The 19,174-nt window shown below is 34.4% G+C and overlaps 2 protein-coding genes across 3 annotated transcripts in view; both read left to right on the top strand.

Moving 5' to 3' along the window:
* Positions 1–2,903: 2,903 nt before the first annotated feature.
* Positions 2,904–19,174, top strand: part of LOC129242591 (choline-phosphate cytidylyltransferase B) — a 52,081-nt gene continuing 35,810 nt past the window's right edge. Inside the window, exon 1 of the mRNA XM_054879318.1 lies at positions 2,904–3,011. The gene's annotated coding sequence lies outside the window, so the exon portion shown is untranslated. The remainder of the gene's footprint in view (positions 3,012–19,174) is intronic.
* LOC129242593 (guanosine-3',5'-bis(diphosphate) 3'-pyrophosphohydrolase MESH1) lies at positions 2,905–18,831 on the top strand. 2 transcript variants are annotated; one of them, XM_054879328.1, is made up of 2 exons: positions 2,905–3,011; positions 18,217–18,831. In XM_054879328.1, exon 2 carries the CDS (start codon positions 18,241–18,243, stop codon positions 18,778–18,780), a length of 540 nt encoding a protein of 179 aa, XP_054735303.1. In that variant the 5' UTR covers positions 2,905–3,011; positions 18,217–18,240; the 3' UTR covers positions 18,781–18,831. The 2 variants fall into 2 exon arrangements, with proteins under 2 accessions (XP_054735303.1, XP_054735304.1); XM_054879329.1 differs by lacking the exon at positions 2,905–3,011 and adding an exon at positions 17,983–18,078.

The following is a 19,174-nucleotide window of genomic DNA, read 5'->3' as shown; positions in this document are numbered from 1 at the left end:
TAGTCTGATTGAAAATAACTTTAATAATTACAAGGGTAGCTGTCGTCTAGTAATTATTAATATAATAATACAAATTTTATTGTTAGACAATTATTTTTAATGGTTACAAGGAAATTGTATTGCATTTGTAAATACAATTTTCGCACATTTAACTTTTTAAAAAGTTTACCAGTGCCAAATTTGCTCTTTTTCAGAAGAGTGGCCTTCATTTTCATTGTTTGTTATTTTCACCTTTGTTGCAGCTGGATTACTTAACGTATTTTGAAATATTAAACAAATTGAAAACCCTAGTAAACAAATGTTTTACCTACCACAGCCGTAAACACCGATCCGTGAACATTAAAATTCATTATATACCGTGGCCAAATACCTGATGACGTTGCGTTTCACATTACCACTGAATAGTAACTATCAAAATTAAAGCATTGAATTGTCGTTTCACGGTAAAGGGAAAACTTACATATGGACCTACTTGTGCACTAAAAAGTGTCAAAATCTTTCAATTTTTCTTCGGTGTTATATTAATTGAAAAAAATAAATAAAAATTATTTTTGTGTAAACTGGATTTTGGGTAACTATGCGATCCAATAAAGTTTTGTGTTCCACCAAAATTCTAAATAATGTGTTATTTTGAGCAGCTTCTGTAATAATGGGTGTAGATAAATAAGATTCGTACATACAGTATCTCACAAAATTTCTTCAAGATACCCCAACTAAAACCAACAACCAAAGTTTGAACGATAATCTTTTCTCCAAACTGCTTGCTCTTATTGCAGAAATTTTCAATAAAATTCTGATCTGAAAACCTCTGTGAAAGGCATGAAGCACTGTGGACTCTCCATTTTTGCATGGTTTTTGGTCTTCATTACACGTATATGTAACCTCAATAGCCATTTTTAAATACACTTTTATATAACTCAAATATTTTTAACATGTCACAACAGCTACAAAACTTCTAATTAATTAGAAAAAAGAAGAAAATGCATACTGATGCATGTTGCGGAAAATCCTTCAGAGGTTCCTTTGGAAATTTGGGCATGACCGTTCGACATTTTCATGGAAGACAGATGGAAGAAGAATTGGATTATTATCATACTCGTGAGGTAAACATACAAATGTATACTTGGCATTTTTCATTAAACACTATTCTTTTTCATAAACGTAGATTTGTTTAGAAAATGCATAATTAACAAGAATTGAGGGGTTTTTGAAAAAAAAAAAAATTTCTAAATCAAGTGAACGCCGTTATTCAATACATATGTACATCATTGTTTACGATTGCCTCGATTTTATCTGACTTAACATATTTCATGCTGTTCTTTTTGCACAATTTGTTGTGTTTTCAAAATTTGAAGCCTATTTTTAAAATGGTTGCCGAAAAAGGCGTTCGTACTCGGACATACATTTCTGCACTAGATGCTATATGCAATAAATTGTGCTGTCTGCCTTGACAACAACAGGAAAATTTTCTACAAATAATTCCAGTATATCATTAGTTATCTTTACAATATCGTAAATGTGTCGTAAATTGCTCAGTACCCTATAAGCGCAATGTAAGAGCAAAAATTCATAGAAAATATCGTTGTGAATCCCAATTGCTCCTGTATAGGCAAGAACTAGTGAAAATTAGTGGTCTTCGAATTACATAATTTATCTAACGATCCAAGTTTCCGAAATTCTTTTTGAAAAAATGTTTTTTAATTTCACGAGTTCAGGATATATAATATTTTCGTTAAATTTGTTTTTGGAGTAATTCTTTCTGTTGTATCTTTAATTATTCAAGTAAGCATTTTTCTTGAAACTTTAAGGTTGATAAGCTGGCTAAAGGAGTTTACGTTACCATACTAAAGCCTATTTCTTCGAGCGGAGTTCTTTCATCTTTTTTTCTTTTTAAAGAAAGGTCTGCATCGGAAATCAAAGTGCCTTTAAACGGTATTATATGTTAGCATATAATGTGCACTTGGTGTAATCATTCAATACAGTATAACATTAATACATTATATTACTATTTATTCATTAATTAATTATGTGTTAGTGTATAATTTTTACCCGGTTTTATTCGAATATAAATATCTGCTAAATATGTATGTAAGTAAAAACGAAGTGTTTCCGCAGTTATTTTTCGCGCCTTATTTCTGGCAGCCCGTTTTTCGTCTATCAGCTGTTCATCAGCCCAGAGATTGCACAGTGACTGGATGTCAAGTACTCAAACGAGTTCATGGTTGCGCTCTCACATAAAATGTGAGAGATGCAGAAACGTATATATAAAGTGTATTTAAGTAGATTTTAATAAAACAACCACTTAATTCAAATTCAGAACACAATAAATATGCAAATTTTGGTGTTAAATTGCCAGTTTGTTTCCGATATCAAAAGCCGATTTTACGGGAACTAAAACCGATAAAAAAAGAAATTCGAACATAAAGATCGATACCATCGGATCGCGTAACATACAGGGAAACTTTTTTGTTTTAACTTTTCGAATTCTCATTTGATATTGTCTATGTCGTTTATATCGTAAATGTACTTAAATACGTTATAATATATTGAGAGAGAACTCCAATTTTTAAAACAGGTTCTTTGTGCAACGAATGCGACCATGTGTTTTTCGAACATAAAGTACAACAAAATTGGAAGAGGAGAAGTTGTTATTCGCACATTTAATTTCTTTTCAGATGCGATACAAACCAATTTTGTGTAAAGAAATAGTTCTAAATTATTAACATAAAAATAATTGATAATAATATTTTTATTTTTAGTTTCTTAAAGTGTTTAAATTTTCTCAGCATTTTTTTACATGCACAAAGTGAAATCATCTTTAAAGTTCAGTGAAATTTATGTGTTAATTTATCTCAATCGATTTTCCCAAACTCCCATTGGTTATTTTCACAAAGTTTTTTCTGAGTCAAGGTGAAAAGAGAAACAAATAATTGAGACGTAACAGAAAATAATTATAAACAAATTAACAATTGGATTGGATCAATTAAGAGTGCGAATTTGGATTAATAAAGGTAAGAAATTTCAATCTGTTTCTAAATATGAAGCTACAAACGCAAATAGTCCGTGTTTTGTATGCCATTTCAAGGATTTTCATGCCACTACGATAGCAGTAGAGGTTTAATGAGTAATGTAGAAAGGCTACCCAACGTGGACAGATTTCTACTATGCAAGCATTCGGCATATGGTCTTTTTGCTCCATAGGAATGGTTTACTTATACATGCCACGAATACAGCATAGCAATTAACGTGAGAGGCTAGAAAATATGTATTGCGCTTAGTAATTTATATCTATATATTCATATATTATATATACATACATACATACATATGTATATGCTGGTTTGCATTCATCATTTTATATCATTAATATCACATCTGATTGCATAATGCGTTTCGCATAATTTCTAAATATCTGGTGAATGACATTTCTATTTTTTTTTTTTTTTGGAATCTTATATCGAAACGACGTGTATACATATTTACAAAGTATTTGCTCACGGTTCAACCAATTTTCAAAAGGCAAAGGCCAATAATAGATAATAATATTTAATTTTAAAACTCAAACATAAAATGGAACAGTAATGAAAATAAAGGAAAATTGATGAACTCATATTTTGTGCAATATATCTTTGCTTGGAGTCTACTAGAGTTTTAATGACATCTCTTGGAATAATTTATTTTAGTCGTAGTACATTCAATAAAACAAAACGAGCCCACTCAATTTGCCGTCATTGCTATCCAAATCATAACCCGCCTGCCACAGTGTTTCACTGTACCCGCCACATTAGACGGATTGAGCGCTGTACCTTCCCTTCTCCAGACAAAACTACGGCCATTCGACCAAAATTTTGTTGAATTTCGACTTGTCGATGAAAATAACGTTGTTCGAAAATTCATTTGGCGTTCTAACGTTTTCTTTAGCATAGTAAAACCTTTCACTCACATTAATTCTTGAAAGAAGGGACGTGTAGGAGTGCAATGCCAATGGCGAAATGTGTTAAATAAAACTAACTTTTGCAGTTCAGTAATGAAAAAATAACGGTAAGTAATTCCGTTTACTAAAATTTGCTAAACATTAGAGTGTTCCATTCTTTGTTTGATTTTGAAAAATTACGTTATTGCTGTTATTACTTAAATAAACGGAGTTAATATTGAAATAAAAATTATGCTTTTTGAATAGTTAAAAATTAAATATATTCAACGCAAATGATTTCTTAAAAATATGTGAATAATCTGTGAACTGCATACATATCTATACAAAATAATCCAAAAAGCAACAAAAAACTTTTGAAAATGACCGAAGAAACTGTGCTGCCAAACTAACGTTCTGCTCTTGTAAATAAATTAACCCTTTAGCCTATAGCCACGAGTCTGACTCGTGGTAAAGAATTTGTGCCATAAGCGAAAACAACGAGTCTGACTCGTGGTAAAGACTTTGTGATCAATTGATTATGATTACTTCCTAGACATCTTAAAATTACTATTTGTACCTAAACATTGTTTATTATTTCACAATTCCTTTCGTTGCATTGAAATATATATGTTACGAAAAGTATACACTTTGCGCCAGTTCGGGTACACGGCTGAACAGTTGAATGGCACGGCGCGCGAACGAATTTCTTGCGTATTATAGCTCGCGCAATTGGTAGATATCGTGTAGGCTAAGGGGTTAAGCAAGATCTCTATCCGGATCAAATCGTGTTTGCTGCATTTGCGTGTAAAATTTATGCCCCGATAATCGGTTGTTGGAAAACAACTATTTTTGACGTGATAACGTCTTATAATTCGATTTAACAGGCTGCACGCACGAAAAAATGTGTCGTTACCTTGCTCATTAGTGTTACCTTGCTCATTTGTCGTTACCTTGCTCATTGCCGTTACCTTGAATGAACTGCAAGCGAAAGCGCGGAACGAACAAAGCAAACGAACGGCATCTTGCTCTCTCCTACTTAAGTGAGCGTATATATGTATGTATATGCGCATATGTACATATAAAAATTCACGTATTTGTATTTGCATATGCCTTCTTATTGATTATTATTAATTTGATTTACTTGAAGAATTTAAAATAAAACCAAGTTTGTTAATAATACCTGTTGTTTTAATGTTATTATTATTAATTTTTTAATTATATATGAAGGAAAAAATGTATGGTAATATTTACCACATACCTTATAAGATATGTTGTATACTAATATATGTATATAAACATGCATATATGTACATATACAATTTCGCGCAATTTTCAAAAAAAAACAAATCTATATGTAAAGATGCATACAAGTCATATGGACATATCAAATATACGAATCTATTCCGTACGCAAGCAAAAGTAAGCTAATGTGCTTGAACTGCAAGCGAGAGCGCGGAACGAACGACAAAGAGTACAATCGGTCCCCGCGTTCGGCAACGTTCGACATCTGGCTCTGTCCTACTTGAGTGAGCATATATATGTATGTACATATATGCGCATTTGTATATAAATTCACATACTTGTATTTGCATATGCCTTCTTCCTGTGTGCATGGTAATGAACCATTTCTCTGTTGAGAATAGGACGATGATAGAAAAAGTAGGAAATGAAAGGGAGTGTTTCGAGTGTAAAGTGTCTTGAAAAAGGCAAATCGATGATGGTGCCTCTGGTTGGAAGCACAATCGAAATTGAACATATCTTTCATGAATTTGATAAATGTTTCGTCATTTTTCACGTTTGTGTAAATGTAACTTGCCCTATTCCATTGCAATTCCATTTACCTCCTCCTCTATATCCATACAAAATATCTATCAAACAAATAAAATTAAAATTTTGTTTTGAAAATTCCAACCATTCCATCAATATTTTCTAATGACGTTGTCACGTTAAACTATCGTCAGTAAACCGAATTTACAGACAACCTCTTTTTTTTTATATGAAATAAATGCGCAACACCATCAAGAAAAAATAATCAAAAATCTACATATAAGTACATATACTATACACCATTCATACATATAAACCATCAAATTGTAGTTGCCGGTTCTCTTATGATTAAAATTTCGTTTCAAAGGTCGGTGCTAGGTATACATACATACATATATATATAACTGTATATATGTAAGTCCATTACTTCAATATATTCGAATTTAGAATATTTAGGTTTACAATTCTAATTTTTTGATTCCATATGAGTTCTTATATATTCGACATTAATAGCTGAATCGCAATTGGGTGTTTGGTCGGTAGCGCGTTGATCCTACCTATCTGCCGCGATGGATTGGCCCTCGATATTGTATGTGCTAAGAGCTGTCAAATCAAGACGAATGCGTTGGTGAATGGGTACAATTCGTTAGCCTAATATTTGCAATAATAGGATATGAAACATGAAGACAGAATCAATTTAGACGAAACAGGGTTTAGCTGAATTTAACTTTTCCAGAGATATACACGATTTTTATACCCTCAACTATGAGAAAATTAATATAACGATATTGAAAAATTTTACTTTTGAACAGTTACAATGCCTTAATCTTGCATAAGAGAAGTGTTCGTTAGGATACCCATATCTCGAACATGCCCAATATTACTGGTGTTAAGTAAGTTATACCTACATACCAAATTAGTAAAAAAAAAAAATAAAATCTTAAAACCCATACAACTCTATTAATTTTAATTCAATTACAGTCAAATATAGCTCATTCGACGCAAAATTAAATTTACTATAACAGTAGTGTACTAAAAAAAATCCTCAATATCGGATAATATCATAAAAATTATGTGAAAGTTGAAAAAATAGAGAAAAATTAAAAAAATTCCAAATACTTCCGCCTACAGTCTCGTCAGTTGTCATTTCAGAAAAATTGTCAACACACTGTCAAAATGGCTTGTTTTTGTTCTTTCGAACTAAAAAAACAAATTCGAAATCGGATGGAAATTGGCGAAGTTAGGAGTGATTCTTCACATCAACCTACCGAAAAACGGTTTTATGGCCATAAAATGAGATTTTGGGGGTGTATTGGAAATTTCTCCTATACCATTTTTCTTAGTTTTACTATACCTATAAGTTGTACTAGGTCTTCATAAAAGTATAAAATCACTGTCGCACAGTGTTATTAAAGAAATTTATCGCCACGTGTTCCAAGGTCTGCTTTGGCATAGATGGTTTAATTTGGTTGGAGAAATAATTTTTGAAATATGCAAACAAAAAACACATAATTGGGAAGGCTTGTATTTCGATTCAATTTTTTTTCTTTGTTAACTTCTCTCGGGAGCATAGGTCCTCTACAAGACTCTTCCATCGTGCACGTTTCTGTGCTGTTGTTTTTGCACCGTCCCATGAGATGTCGGCATCTGCTAGTTCGCGCAGCATCGACTTTCTGCAAGTGTTTTTTGGTTTGCCGCGGCCTCTGCTCCCTTGCGGATTCCAGTCCAGTGTCTGCTATCTGGTGGTTTACTCAATGTGTGACCAATCCATCACCACTTTCTGCGTTTGATTTGTCTAAGGATGGGTTCCTCGTTCGTTAGTCTCCACAGTGCGTCGTCATTGATAGTATTTGGCCACAAAATTCTGCTGATGATGCGGAGGCATTTGCTGATGATTCAATAGAGCATGGGATCTTTCTAATTGTATATCAGCTGTGGAAGAAATATATATTAATACTAAGTGTCCTCCGAATGCTGGTTTAAATTGTAGACCATAAAGGCCATCAACCGACTGTGTTGCTAGTTTCATGTGATGCAAATCATACATTCATGGCCGTGGACACTTCCTATGTCAAAGCTAAAGGGAAGGGGGAATTCTGAAGAATCTTCGTTTAGATAATTACTCTTAACAGGGCACTTAAATTTAAACTTCAGCGGTTTTTTCACAGAGTAATACACTATTAAATAATTATATGGTTGGCGAGTCTGCGTTTCCTCTAGAACCACATTTAATGCGACCATACACTGATTACTTTATGAATAGAATACTTACATATTTGTACAATTTGCGACTACGACGAGTGCCAAGGTTAATTGAAAACGTTTCGGTATTATAAGTGCACGGTGGTTAATACTTACAGTAGCTCTTAATATGTTACCTTAAAAAGGGAACCCGAGTGAAGAAAAATGGATTTAATTGTGTCTGAGTGCTGCACTTGCTAGTCTGTCCCGACAAAAAAAAAAACCTAAAAATGCATATGAAACAACAGTGGTTTTACATAATTTCTTCATTAACATCTTTTACAATTTTTCTTTATTTTTACATGTTCTAATAAAATTTTTATTTTTTTTTTTTCAACATTTTCATAAAAACATCATTATCATCACCTTTATAGGAAAATCTTCCATCATCTTTTGATGGGTTGCCGAAAAACTCCAAAACTGCAGATTGCTCTACTTATTGCTTCCTTTTAGTAAATTTTTGGCTTGTTGAAGGGATTTCGGCATCTTCTGGATCGAAATCTATAATTATTGATAGTTCCGGCTGAATAATTCCTGTTGACTGTTCAACCATGCTTAAGTTACCTACTTGTTTGCAATATAAAAAGGCTTACAGTAATATAAGTATAAATATTTAAGTTAAAAAATAATTTCAATAATTGAACATTTTTATATTTATTACTTACTCTCTATGCTAAAAGCCGTTATTTAAAAATTGAATAATTGGGAAATATTCTCGTTCCTCACATTTTTTTTGGTGGGTGAGGTGTGGTTCAAAATGTCTTCGCACTTACAACGACCGTCATCAACTGCGTCGTGTTGTGTGGCCACTAAAACAATCCCTCCTCTTCTGGGGAGACACCCTTCCCGGGATTGCTTTCTATATTACTTCGGGAAGGCCCAGAAAGGCATCCATAAAAGACCAGCTTTCATGCGAGGTCAATATTTTTTTTCGTAGTACGTTCTCGATGTATTTCCGCGTTACGGTTGTCCTCGGGTTCGAGCATTTTGCTGATTATGTTGCTTGGCGCGATGTCGCCTGCTCCCTCAGAGCATTTCTTTCCGCGAGCTATATGTCACAACTAACAGACGTGTGTTCGCTCAGCACTTCCCAGTATATCCACTTGGTTGAAATCGGTTACCTTGCCCATGCGCTGCAATGTAAGTCTGCTGAATTAAGTGTAAAAAAATATGCAGTTTATTTCCCCAAGCAAAACAAATCCCAAATTCTAAGAAATATTTATTATCCAAATTTCGGCTGGACATTGTAGAAGATTTTCTACTGAATAATATTTCTGAATACCCAACACGCGGAAGGACTTCTTAAGATAACACACCATTGCGTTTGCAGGCAAAACAACGGGGATATTTCCCACGAAAAACTCCACCTACACAAAGTAAACAAAAGCCTCAACGAAGATGTCAGGTATGCGCGCAAGAGAATAAATGCAGTGAAACTGTATGGGAATGTAAGAAATGTGCTGTTAGACTGCATATTCCTGATTGTTTTGAAATTTATCACACTGCACAAAATTTATACAATTAATAAAATTCTTTAAAATATAATTAATTTTATTTATATTTGTTTAAATATTGTGACTATATGTATTTGTTAAACACACTCTGCTAAAAGCTTTAATAGAAATTATTCAAAGCAAGCGTTCGTTATAAATTGGTTTATACGATACGGTCACCGGATTTTGGAAATTAATTTCCAGCGCAAGGCGTTCAAATATTTTTGTAGACGCGCGACTTTGTGTAGTATAAAAAGTTGTTTGTCGAAAACCCCGAAATGTTAGAGCGTTGCGTAGTACTGCCATTGAGCATACTATTATAGATGTGTAAAAAATCTACGATCAAACGTTTGAGATCTCATTGCGAGTCGCTTCTAATAAAAGGCTTTTTAATAAGAGGTGTTATTTTGATATTCAAAGAAAAATGCTATTTTTTAGTATAAATGATCGGATGTTTATTTTATTATAAAGAGGAAGGTATGCCGTTAATAGTGGAAAATAACATCAGGGAAATGACCACCACGACCACGCTTACAGGACAATATCCTTTTCATGAAATTTGTCATAACCGAATTGCAAAGTGGTCCCTATGTCCTCGATAACCTCACGAATTCCATCTTTGAAGTCTTGAATCGACCCTGGGCTGTTGGCGTAGACCTTCTCTTTCAGAAAAAATCGTTAATCATCTCTCGATAGCGCAATCCATTCACCTGTAACACTTGTTATTGGAAAACCCTTTATATGGAGCATTGTATATGCATTTCTAATTATCTGCCAAACGCGCGATCGAACGAACGCCTAATTACGATTCAGCTATAAAATGCAGATTTATGTACATATTCTTATGGATTTCGATATGTTAAAATTCAAATAAATCTTTAATAATAACCCCTCCCAGTGCGATCACTGGATTATCGAATAAAAGTCGCAACTTAATGGCAACACCATTTGTGTTACTATATTTCCCATACTTAACTGCTTTACTTTACACGTTCACCTTAAAGTCCAAAGTAAAGGTGCCATAACGCCATAAATTTGCTGGTCGAACCAACATACGGACAATACTGTCATCGATTAGAAGTGGCATGCCATAAATCCGTAGTTATAACCATAACCGTACAGACCAATTGAACTTTGGTTTTTCGCCGTAACCATAACCAGTATCATTGGGATTTTCTGCATTGTGGCATACATGTCATTCTCTTTTCTTTAGTTTGCGTGTAATATAGTATGTATGTGTATGTTTAATATGTATGTAAAGATCAGCCGCTTATGGTTATGACACCAACAATTAATTACATAAATATCGATGTGGCTAATACTACGGTTAAGATTATGGAGTTATGGTATGGCACCTCTACTTTGAGCTTAAGACTGAATTACTTTATTACTTCTTGTTTACTCGCTTACACGCTCAACCTACGACTCAACTCCCTATGCGCATGCACCCCTACTTTTATTCATGCAATTAATAGCTATCATAATTTCTAGACCTGGCAGCTCGTATTTTCTGGCGAGCTCTGTCCCGCCATCTGCTGCCGCCATCAAGGCGAATTCATATTTTTGTTTGGCTCTCATTCGCTCGTTATTGTTGCCAGTCGGTTCACGAATATAAAGTAACCTGGTTAGTTAATTGGAAATATGGCAGTTTAATTTACAAGAAAAATGTATACCGAAAAATGTTCCGGTCTCGGAAATGCTTTAACATTTTTAAAGGCGTCTCATAGCTGGATATATATGTATCTATGTACTGGTGGCAGAATTTGGTTTTAAATTTAAAGTTTCCATCGCTGAGCGTATGAGCGGAGAGGGACCGCGTTAGCTTCGTTATTCTTGCGGGTTATTTAGTCAAGAAGTCGCAATGGGCGGGTGAACACTGTGTTTTTGCAATCGAAGCGTATTTCAAGGCCAATGATGTTCCCAACAAGATTCGACGTTTACGTGATGACCCAAGTGAAGAAGGTTCTGGGCCACAATTTCGGTAGCAAACAGCCCACAGCGGGGGAACAAATGAAAATATTGATGTCAAGTTTGCATATTGATGTCCGTGAAAGCGGCTGTCCTGGTATTTCCAAACACTATTTTGCTCGAAATATTGAGGAAGAATCGTAGACATCCCCCTTCAAAGCTACTACAATAACAACGGTTTGGTATGAATTGTCAAGCAGTGGAATAATTGGACCATTAGTTTTTTTGGAAAACCGTCGAGGGCAAGCAATTTCTGTAGACGGTGTCTCTTATCAACGCATGTTGAACGATTACTTGTTACCCAATAATGAGAGAACAGTTTTCCCACAGTGCAGATACATTTTTTTAACAAGATGGCGCCACGCTGCATACGGCCAGCGAGACCATGATTATTAATTTTTTTTGTGGGGGTACCTCAAAAGTAAAGTCTATGAAAAAAGCCCAGCGACCATGTCAGCACTAAATGAAAATATAATTAAAATATAGTTAATTATATTCCGAGATCACTTTTTTAGCGAGTGGTACGAATTACGGACGTCCGAAAAAAAACTTCAATTTGCGATTAAAGATTTGAAAACAAATATTGAACTTTGTTTTGAATCGTACGATTCTTATTGTATAAGCAAGGCTTCAAACATATTTAGCGTGTTTTCGTGGGTGATCTGATAGTAGGACTCATGGTAGGACTGATATAAAGCTTGTGTTTTGTTAGTAATAATAAATATAAGTATTTGCGGGTGCATTCTCCACTCTATTTGTTGTTTACAACATGACAGCATTGAAGATGAAACATTAATATATGACGAAGAACCTGTAAATATTATACGACGGGTGTAATATAGTCTTTAAATCCGAATGCCGTACTAGTATTAACGACGAAAGAATAGGTGTGAAATGAGCGAATAGAATTCTGCTGGCCAAATCCTCTATGACGTGGCTATCGAATTTACTCTCACAATTTTCCTTTGGATGACAAAATCTTGTAATCGATCATCCTTAGGCCACACTTTTTGAATTCTCTCCACCGTGTCGCATATGTGCATACAGTGGTTCACGAAAATATTTTGCATACTTCCTTCCTTGTATGTACAATGGATATGGGTACACTACAGACAAAAAATTATTATATACAACTCTAAAATGCGTATTCTAGTTGCTGCATTACCTAAATAAATTGGGTAGTCTGCAAGCACAAATATTATACCGATGCGTTTATTAATATTATATATGCATGTTCGGAATAATTTCGTTTTTAATTGTAGTACTGTGCATATTGAAAATGGCAAAGGATAAAGAAAAAATTACCAGAAAGCAAACATTCTTTTATATCTATATATATATATGAAGAAAAATTTAGGAAAATATGTACATTTGTAATATGTTTAGTCGATGTCACCAAACGATAGAACACGAAAAATAAAACGGTGAAAAGAACAAATATTTAAGTTGGTTAGCAGACTTTTTGCGTTATGTGTATACCAGTGCTAAAAATAAACAACAAACTAAAGATAACACTTTACATCCAAATATCTGATGAAACAGTTCGTAGGGTACTCAGAAATAAAAATATCGGGTCGCGCGTTCACGTAGCACGAGAAAAGCCGCTTATACAAAAATAAATAAAAAAAACTACTTTTATTTCTCAACATCTATAAAGCAAAATGTTTTGAGTTTTGGAAAACTGTAATTTTTGCTGACAACATTTTTGGATCGGTGACCTTGTATGGTTTGACGGAAGTCAAATGAAAGGCTGCAAATAAAAAACTTCAAATCCATTGTTAAGTCCGCCATAGGTTTTTCCATTCTTTAGGCTTGCATGCGAGCTCAGGGATTCGGAGAATCAGTTTTTTTAGATGGCACGATGGATAAACATCATTTGTCCATTCTCAAGGAAAATTTATACCTATCTAGAGGATAAAGTGAGGGCAGAAGCATAGACGCTGTGTCCAAAGTAATGGTGAGCGTACGGGATTTCGGCAAACAACTTTCGAATACGTTTTTAGGCGATCCATTTTTTTTCGTTGGAGATACGATACTGATATTCTGAACTTGTTTTGGGCGTGAAATAACTATTAGTTTCAAAATAATTTGGGGGCAATTTTTCAGGAAATTTGTCTTTCAATTTCCATACATTCATCAACTTGAATACAATTTTGTTTTCAAGCGAATAGCAGTTTTTTAGTTTAATTCATCTTGAAACTAATAAATAATAACTATCAACTCATGTTATTTTTGAAAAACTTGAACGTTTACGCCGCCGTCCAGTTATGGAACATCGTTGCAGCGGCGGTGTTCGTCATCCAAGGAGTAATGTATAAAATTTGCATGGTGTTCAGACCAAAATATATTGTACAATTACGCCATAAAATTTCGGGAGGGTATTAGGTACCAATTTAAAGTTATTAAACAATTTTTCTGGAATATACTCATCGATCCTCGTATAAGGAATTACACGGCGAAAAATGCACTAAATCACAAGTTTTTACTTTTAAAACACAAGTAAAATACATTATTTAACTAATTATTCAAAAGGCATAATTTTTACAACAATAAATTGTTTAATTTATTTTTATAAAGGGTTTTCCAATAATAGGTGTTACAGGTGAATGGATTGCGGTATCGAAAGATGATTAACGATTTTTTATGGCCGGTATTGGATGGTATTGATCTGGACAACGTTTATTTTCAACAAGACGGCGCTACGTGCCACTCAAGCAACGAAACCATTGATCTTTCACGGGAAAAGTTTCCGGACTGTGTTATATCTCCAAGAGGTGATCACAATTGGCCACCGAGATCTTTTTATTTAACACCTTGTGACTTTTTTTTTTGGGGCCACGTGAAAGAGAAGGTCTACGCCAACAGCCCAGGGTCGATTCAAGACCTCAAAGATGGAATTCGTGAGGTTATCGAGGACATAGGACAGCCATTTTACAATTCGGTTATGGAAAATTTCATGAAAAGGATATTGTTCTGTAAGCGTGGTCGTCGTGGGGGTCATTTGCCTGATGTTATTTTGCATCATTAACGGCATACCTTCCTCTTTATAATAAAATAAGCATCCGATCATTTATATTAAAAAATAACTTTTAATATCAAAGTAACACCTCTTATTGGAAAACCTTTATATGTATGTGTTGCTGACCCACAATGACAAAATGCAAAATGGTGAACTTTGCCGTCACTACTCGTATATTTACATATATTATATTTGGTAATAGTACTGTCCTTTGCTAATTTTCGAGCGAAGTGAAAACTCACAAAACGAGAAGTGAGAATTCTAAACAGAATACAACTTTGGCTAAATTTAAATAAGTATGTGTAAAAATAGTAACTGCAGCTATTACTATTAATAATAAATTTTACTAGATTTTATGTATACATATATAATTTGCCCAAGCTCTCGAGTTTCTCGCCTTGCGTCAAAGCGAAGCGAACTTTTCTGGATTTATCAGGTCAGTCCATAAGTTCGTGCGTTTTTTAAAGGTGGTTTTAAAATTAATAAAAAAGATGTTTAAAGTATTTATTATATATATATCAATAATATATTTTCCTTCATTATTTACAATGTCTTCCCAAAGTTTAGGCAAATTTTTAACTCCCTTTTCAAAAAATTGGTTGTCCTTGGAGCAAAAATACGTTTCGATATCCCTTTTTATAGCTTCTTTTGAGGAGTAGTTCTTGTTACTCATATGGGATTGTAGTCTACGGAAATGGTGATAATCACAAGGTGTAATATCCGGAGAGTATGGTGGATACGGCATTAGCTCCCATCCGAGCTCGTTCAGCTTGCCTAATGTTTGCCTTCCGGTATATAGGTATTGCGTTGTCGTGGTGAAACAAAACTTTGCGTCTATTCACTAAAGACAGTCGATTTTTGTTAAGTGCCTCATTCAGGCTTGATAGCTGATGGGAATAATAATCAGCAGTTATCGTCTGGTTTGGTTCCAGAAGTTCATAATAAACAATACCGGCCATATCCCACCAAATAGACAGGAGAATCTTCTTAGGGTGATGGCCATCTCTAGGGGTCGGTTCTGGTATTTCATGTTTATCTAACCATTGGCGTTTGCGAACAGGATTATTGTAAAGGACCCATTTTTCATCACCAGTAACGATATGGTTCAAAAAACTCTCATTTTCAAGCCGTTGCAGCAGCTGAGAACACACATTCATTCTCTGCTGAAGGTTGGCGGCGTAAAGTCTATGCGGAACCCATTTCCCCAGCTTTGAAACCTTTCCTAACTGAACCAGGTGCCTGTCAACTGTTCCGTGCGATAAATTTAGCCTCTGAGCTATCATATCGACTGTCAAATTTGTCTCAGCTTCCACGAGTTCGAGCAACGCGTCGGAGTTAAAGTCTTCAGGACGACCAGCCCGCGGGGCATCCTCCACGACGCAGTTACCACTTCGGAATTTTGAAAACCACTTTTGCGCAGTCCTTATACTCACGGTAACCACTCCGTGAACAGTTTTTATTTCTGCAGCAGCAGTTGTTGCATTTTTACCACCTTTATAAAAAAAAAATAAAAAATATGCCTCTTATACGCGTTCGAAGATTCCATTTTATTTTTTAACAACACGTGCTTCTATTCGCGATTAAAATCACTTGTTGAATGCACAATATATCAAAGAAAATATAAATAGTTCCGTTATATTCCGCGAATACTTTTTTATATGCAAAAATCGTACATAAGTGAAAATATGGGTAAAACGAACGAACTTATGGACTGATCTGATATAAGTTTTGTTAAACAATGAGCTGTACTCCCTCCCGCACAAAAATAAAGAACATTAAAAAAAGAAGAAAATTGTCAAAACTGGTTGAAATGTTGCTGTGACATTCTTTTCTCGCGGAGTGTATATATGTATGTATGGACATGCATTTGACACATGAATAATCAGAAAGAATTTGTTTTATATATTATTATTTTCAAATGGAATTGCTGTTCGCAGCAGAAGATTTCGTCATCACTTTATTTCGCCTCATTCATCGTTTTATTTTGAGCATTACTCCCGGTATGTGGCGTGACAGCTTTTACTTCGTACCTTAGCGCATTACGCTGATCCACTCTTTTGATCGTTTCGGAATGTCAACGACTGGACTTTATTTCAGTTGAATTATTATTTGTTTGCATTTGATTAAATTTAGCTTTTGTTAAATTAAAAACTTCAATATGTTTATGTGGGTTAGTAGCATTATTATAATTGGTATGAAATGATTATTTAGAAGTTTCACAATAATACTACTTCTTGATTTATAAGTCACAGTAGGTGACTTTGATATAGAAGCTGATTTGATTTTTTCTAGCGATTTTCTGTCTGGAATGCCAAAGTGCCCTGCTTCTTTTTTGTTGCATTTTTATTTGCATTCTCATTGAAGCGAAGGGCTTTAAAAACAAAATGCATGTAAATGTTGTTGCTCTAACGAAGCCACCTCTACAAAGTCGCCCTGATAAAACGCTTATTATATACATACATCCGAGAATGATAGATTACCAGGTTTGGCCATCAGCATGGTGTCCATGTAACTTCGGCTGCCACATAGCTCATTTCGCTCATTCCTCTTATTTCACATGTATTTTACACGGTGTTCAGAAGGGCAACGAAGCAACGTGAGCGAAGGCTGTGTAGATTTTTTTTCGTATACCACTAATACAATTTCAGTTCTTTCGTAAACAAACCGCTACAATGACCCATATTACGTCAGCCAATCAGCTGATTACTTTAAATTCGCTGAGAGCCGGTTAGCGGTCCGAACTCGGCCTCACCTCTAAAATTAGTTAAATTCGTTTTTTATTGCTGTATGGGTGCTTTAGAATTCTGCTTTCAATTTTTACATCATTTAAAGCCTTTTGCTAGGGCTAAGGAAGCGTGTATTGATTAGTAATTGCGAAACGTTACTTAACTTAGATTTGGGTATACTTGTTCGTACCATTAATAATTCGTATTTACGATTTCTTCTCATATACACCCTGTTGCTAATTATAACTATATGTATATTGCTAAAAATCAAACGGTATTTTGTAGTCACTTGAAGCTTGCACTTTGTTATAGTAAAACCCAACTGTATGTATGTATACCCAAAAGAATTCCAAAAATTATATTTTAATAAAAAAAAATAGTGGTGTGTTTATAATTTTGCAACAGGGTGTATAGTACTCCATAATACAAAGAGATTTAGTAACTAAACGGAACTAATGTTTGCGTTGTCCGTGCACGATCAGCAGATGGCACTGCTTGGTAAATGCGCTTGACGGGCAAAACATTTTATGATGAAAGCTATTATAAATTTAATACTCGATTACTTAATATATGCATTTACGTAAATAATGATAAGTCGTGATATTCCAGTTATCGCGCCGAGCTGTCAATTTTCAAAAAACGGATGCACACATTGATTTCGAATTTAGCTTTATTAGAGCCTTTTTCGGAGGTATAGCACGCCACCACTAATTCAAGTCAATTAAAATACACGCCAATAAACAGCTCTGGGCTACAACAATGGCTAGTTACAATGAAACTTTTTAAGTACAAATTAATTCTGATTTATATACATATATTTGTATATGCTTCTTTACTGGCAGCGACTTTTTGGTGCAGCGCCTGGCGCCAAGTTGCTCGATGCTTCAGTGTTATGCACACACGTTTTTGTGGGTGTAGTTGTTGTGGTTACTTTTCCGTCTCTTCTATAAAGTAAGTGCAATATGAAAGTTCTTCTTATCAAAATTGCTTATCTGGCATTTGATATTACCAAATTTAATTATATGTACAATATTTATATTTTTGTTTTTAAAAACAATGCACTGAAACAAGTATTGATTTCACTCTCAGCTGGCCGATTAAATTGTCTCTGCTATGGAATCGATTCACCCAACAGCGAAGTTAATGCAAGGCCTTCAATTCGCTGCTAGCAAGCATCGGACACAACGGCGCAAGGACAATGAAACTCCCTATATTAACCATCCTATTAATGTGGCTACCATTCTTGCTGTAGAAGGTGGCATCTCTGATGAAACTGTACTTATTGCTGCTCTTTTGCACGACACTGTCGAGGATACGGACACTACTTTTGAGGAGATCGAAACACAATTCGGTGCTGAAATTTGTGGAATTATACGGGAGGTCACCGATGATAAGTCATTGGAAAAACAAGAACGCAAGCGTTTGCAAATCGAACATGCGGCAACCTCAAGCATAAAAGCAAAATTGGTGAAGCTAGCTGATAAATTGGATAATCTACGTGATTTAGACAGGAAACCGCCTATCGGCTGGTCCTTGGAGCGTCAAGAACAATACTATGTTTGGGCTAAAAAAGTGGTGGAAAATATGCGTGGCACAAATGCCGAGTTGGAGCGGAAATTGGATGATATTTTTAAACAGAAAAATTTACTTTAATTTCATTTCAAGAAAGCATTTTTCCACCACACTTTAATTACATTTTGTGGATAATAAGGAACGAAAAATGCTAAATGAGTTAAGGACATATTTTCACACGCACATTTTCATATATAAAAATGTGTGTGCATTTAATATTGTTGCTAAACGGAAGCTTTTAAAGCTATTTGAAGAAATCTTAATGCTTAAATAAATATAGTACATTTCAAAAATTAACTAATACTGTTCCATATTTAAAGCTTTGTTTACCTTTTTCAAACTGCTTATCAAACAAAAAAAATTGGTTATGAAAATATTACGTTAAAGATGGTAGTAGCATATGTCACTTGCATATACATATGTATAACGGAAACATGGGATTCTGTTATAAATAATTGACAAAGTAATTTAAATA

This window comes from Anastrepha obliqua, chromosome 3, assembly GCF_027943255.1.
Source record: "Anastrepha obliqua isolate idAnaObli1 chromosome 3, idAnaObli1_1.0, whole genome shotgun sequence".
Lineage (NCBI taxonomy): Eukaryota > Metazoa > Arthropoda > Insecta > Diptera > Tephritidae > Anastrepha > Anastrepha obliqua.
The sequence above is the reverse complement of the archived record's forward strand: the minus strand, read 5'-3'. Positions and strand labels throughout refer to the sequence as shown.

Bases quoted from the DNA above. Each gene is read 5' to 3' on its own strand.
- LOC129242593 (XM_054879328.1), top strand. From the start codon at position 18,241: ATGGAATCGATTCACCCAACAGCGAAGTTAATGCAAGGCCTTCAATTC.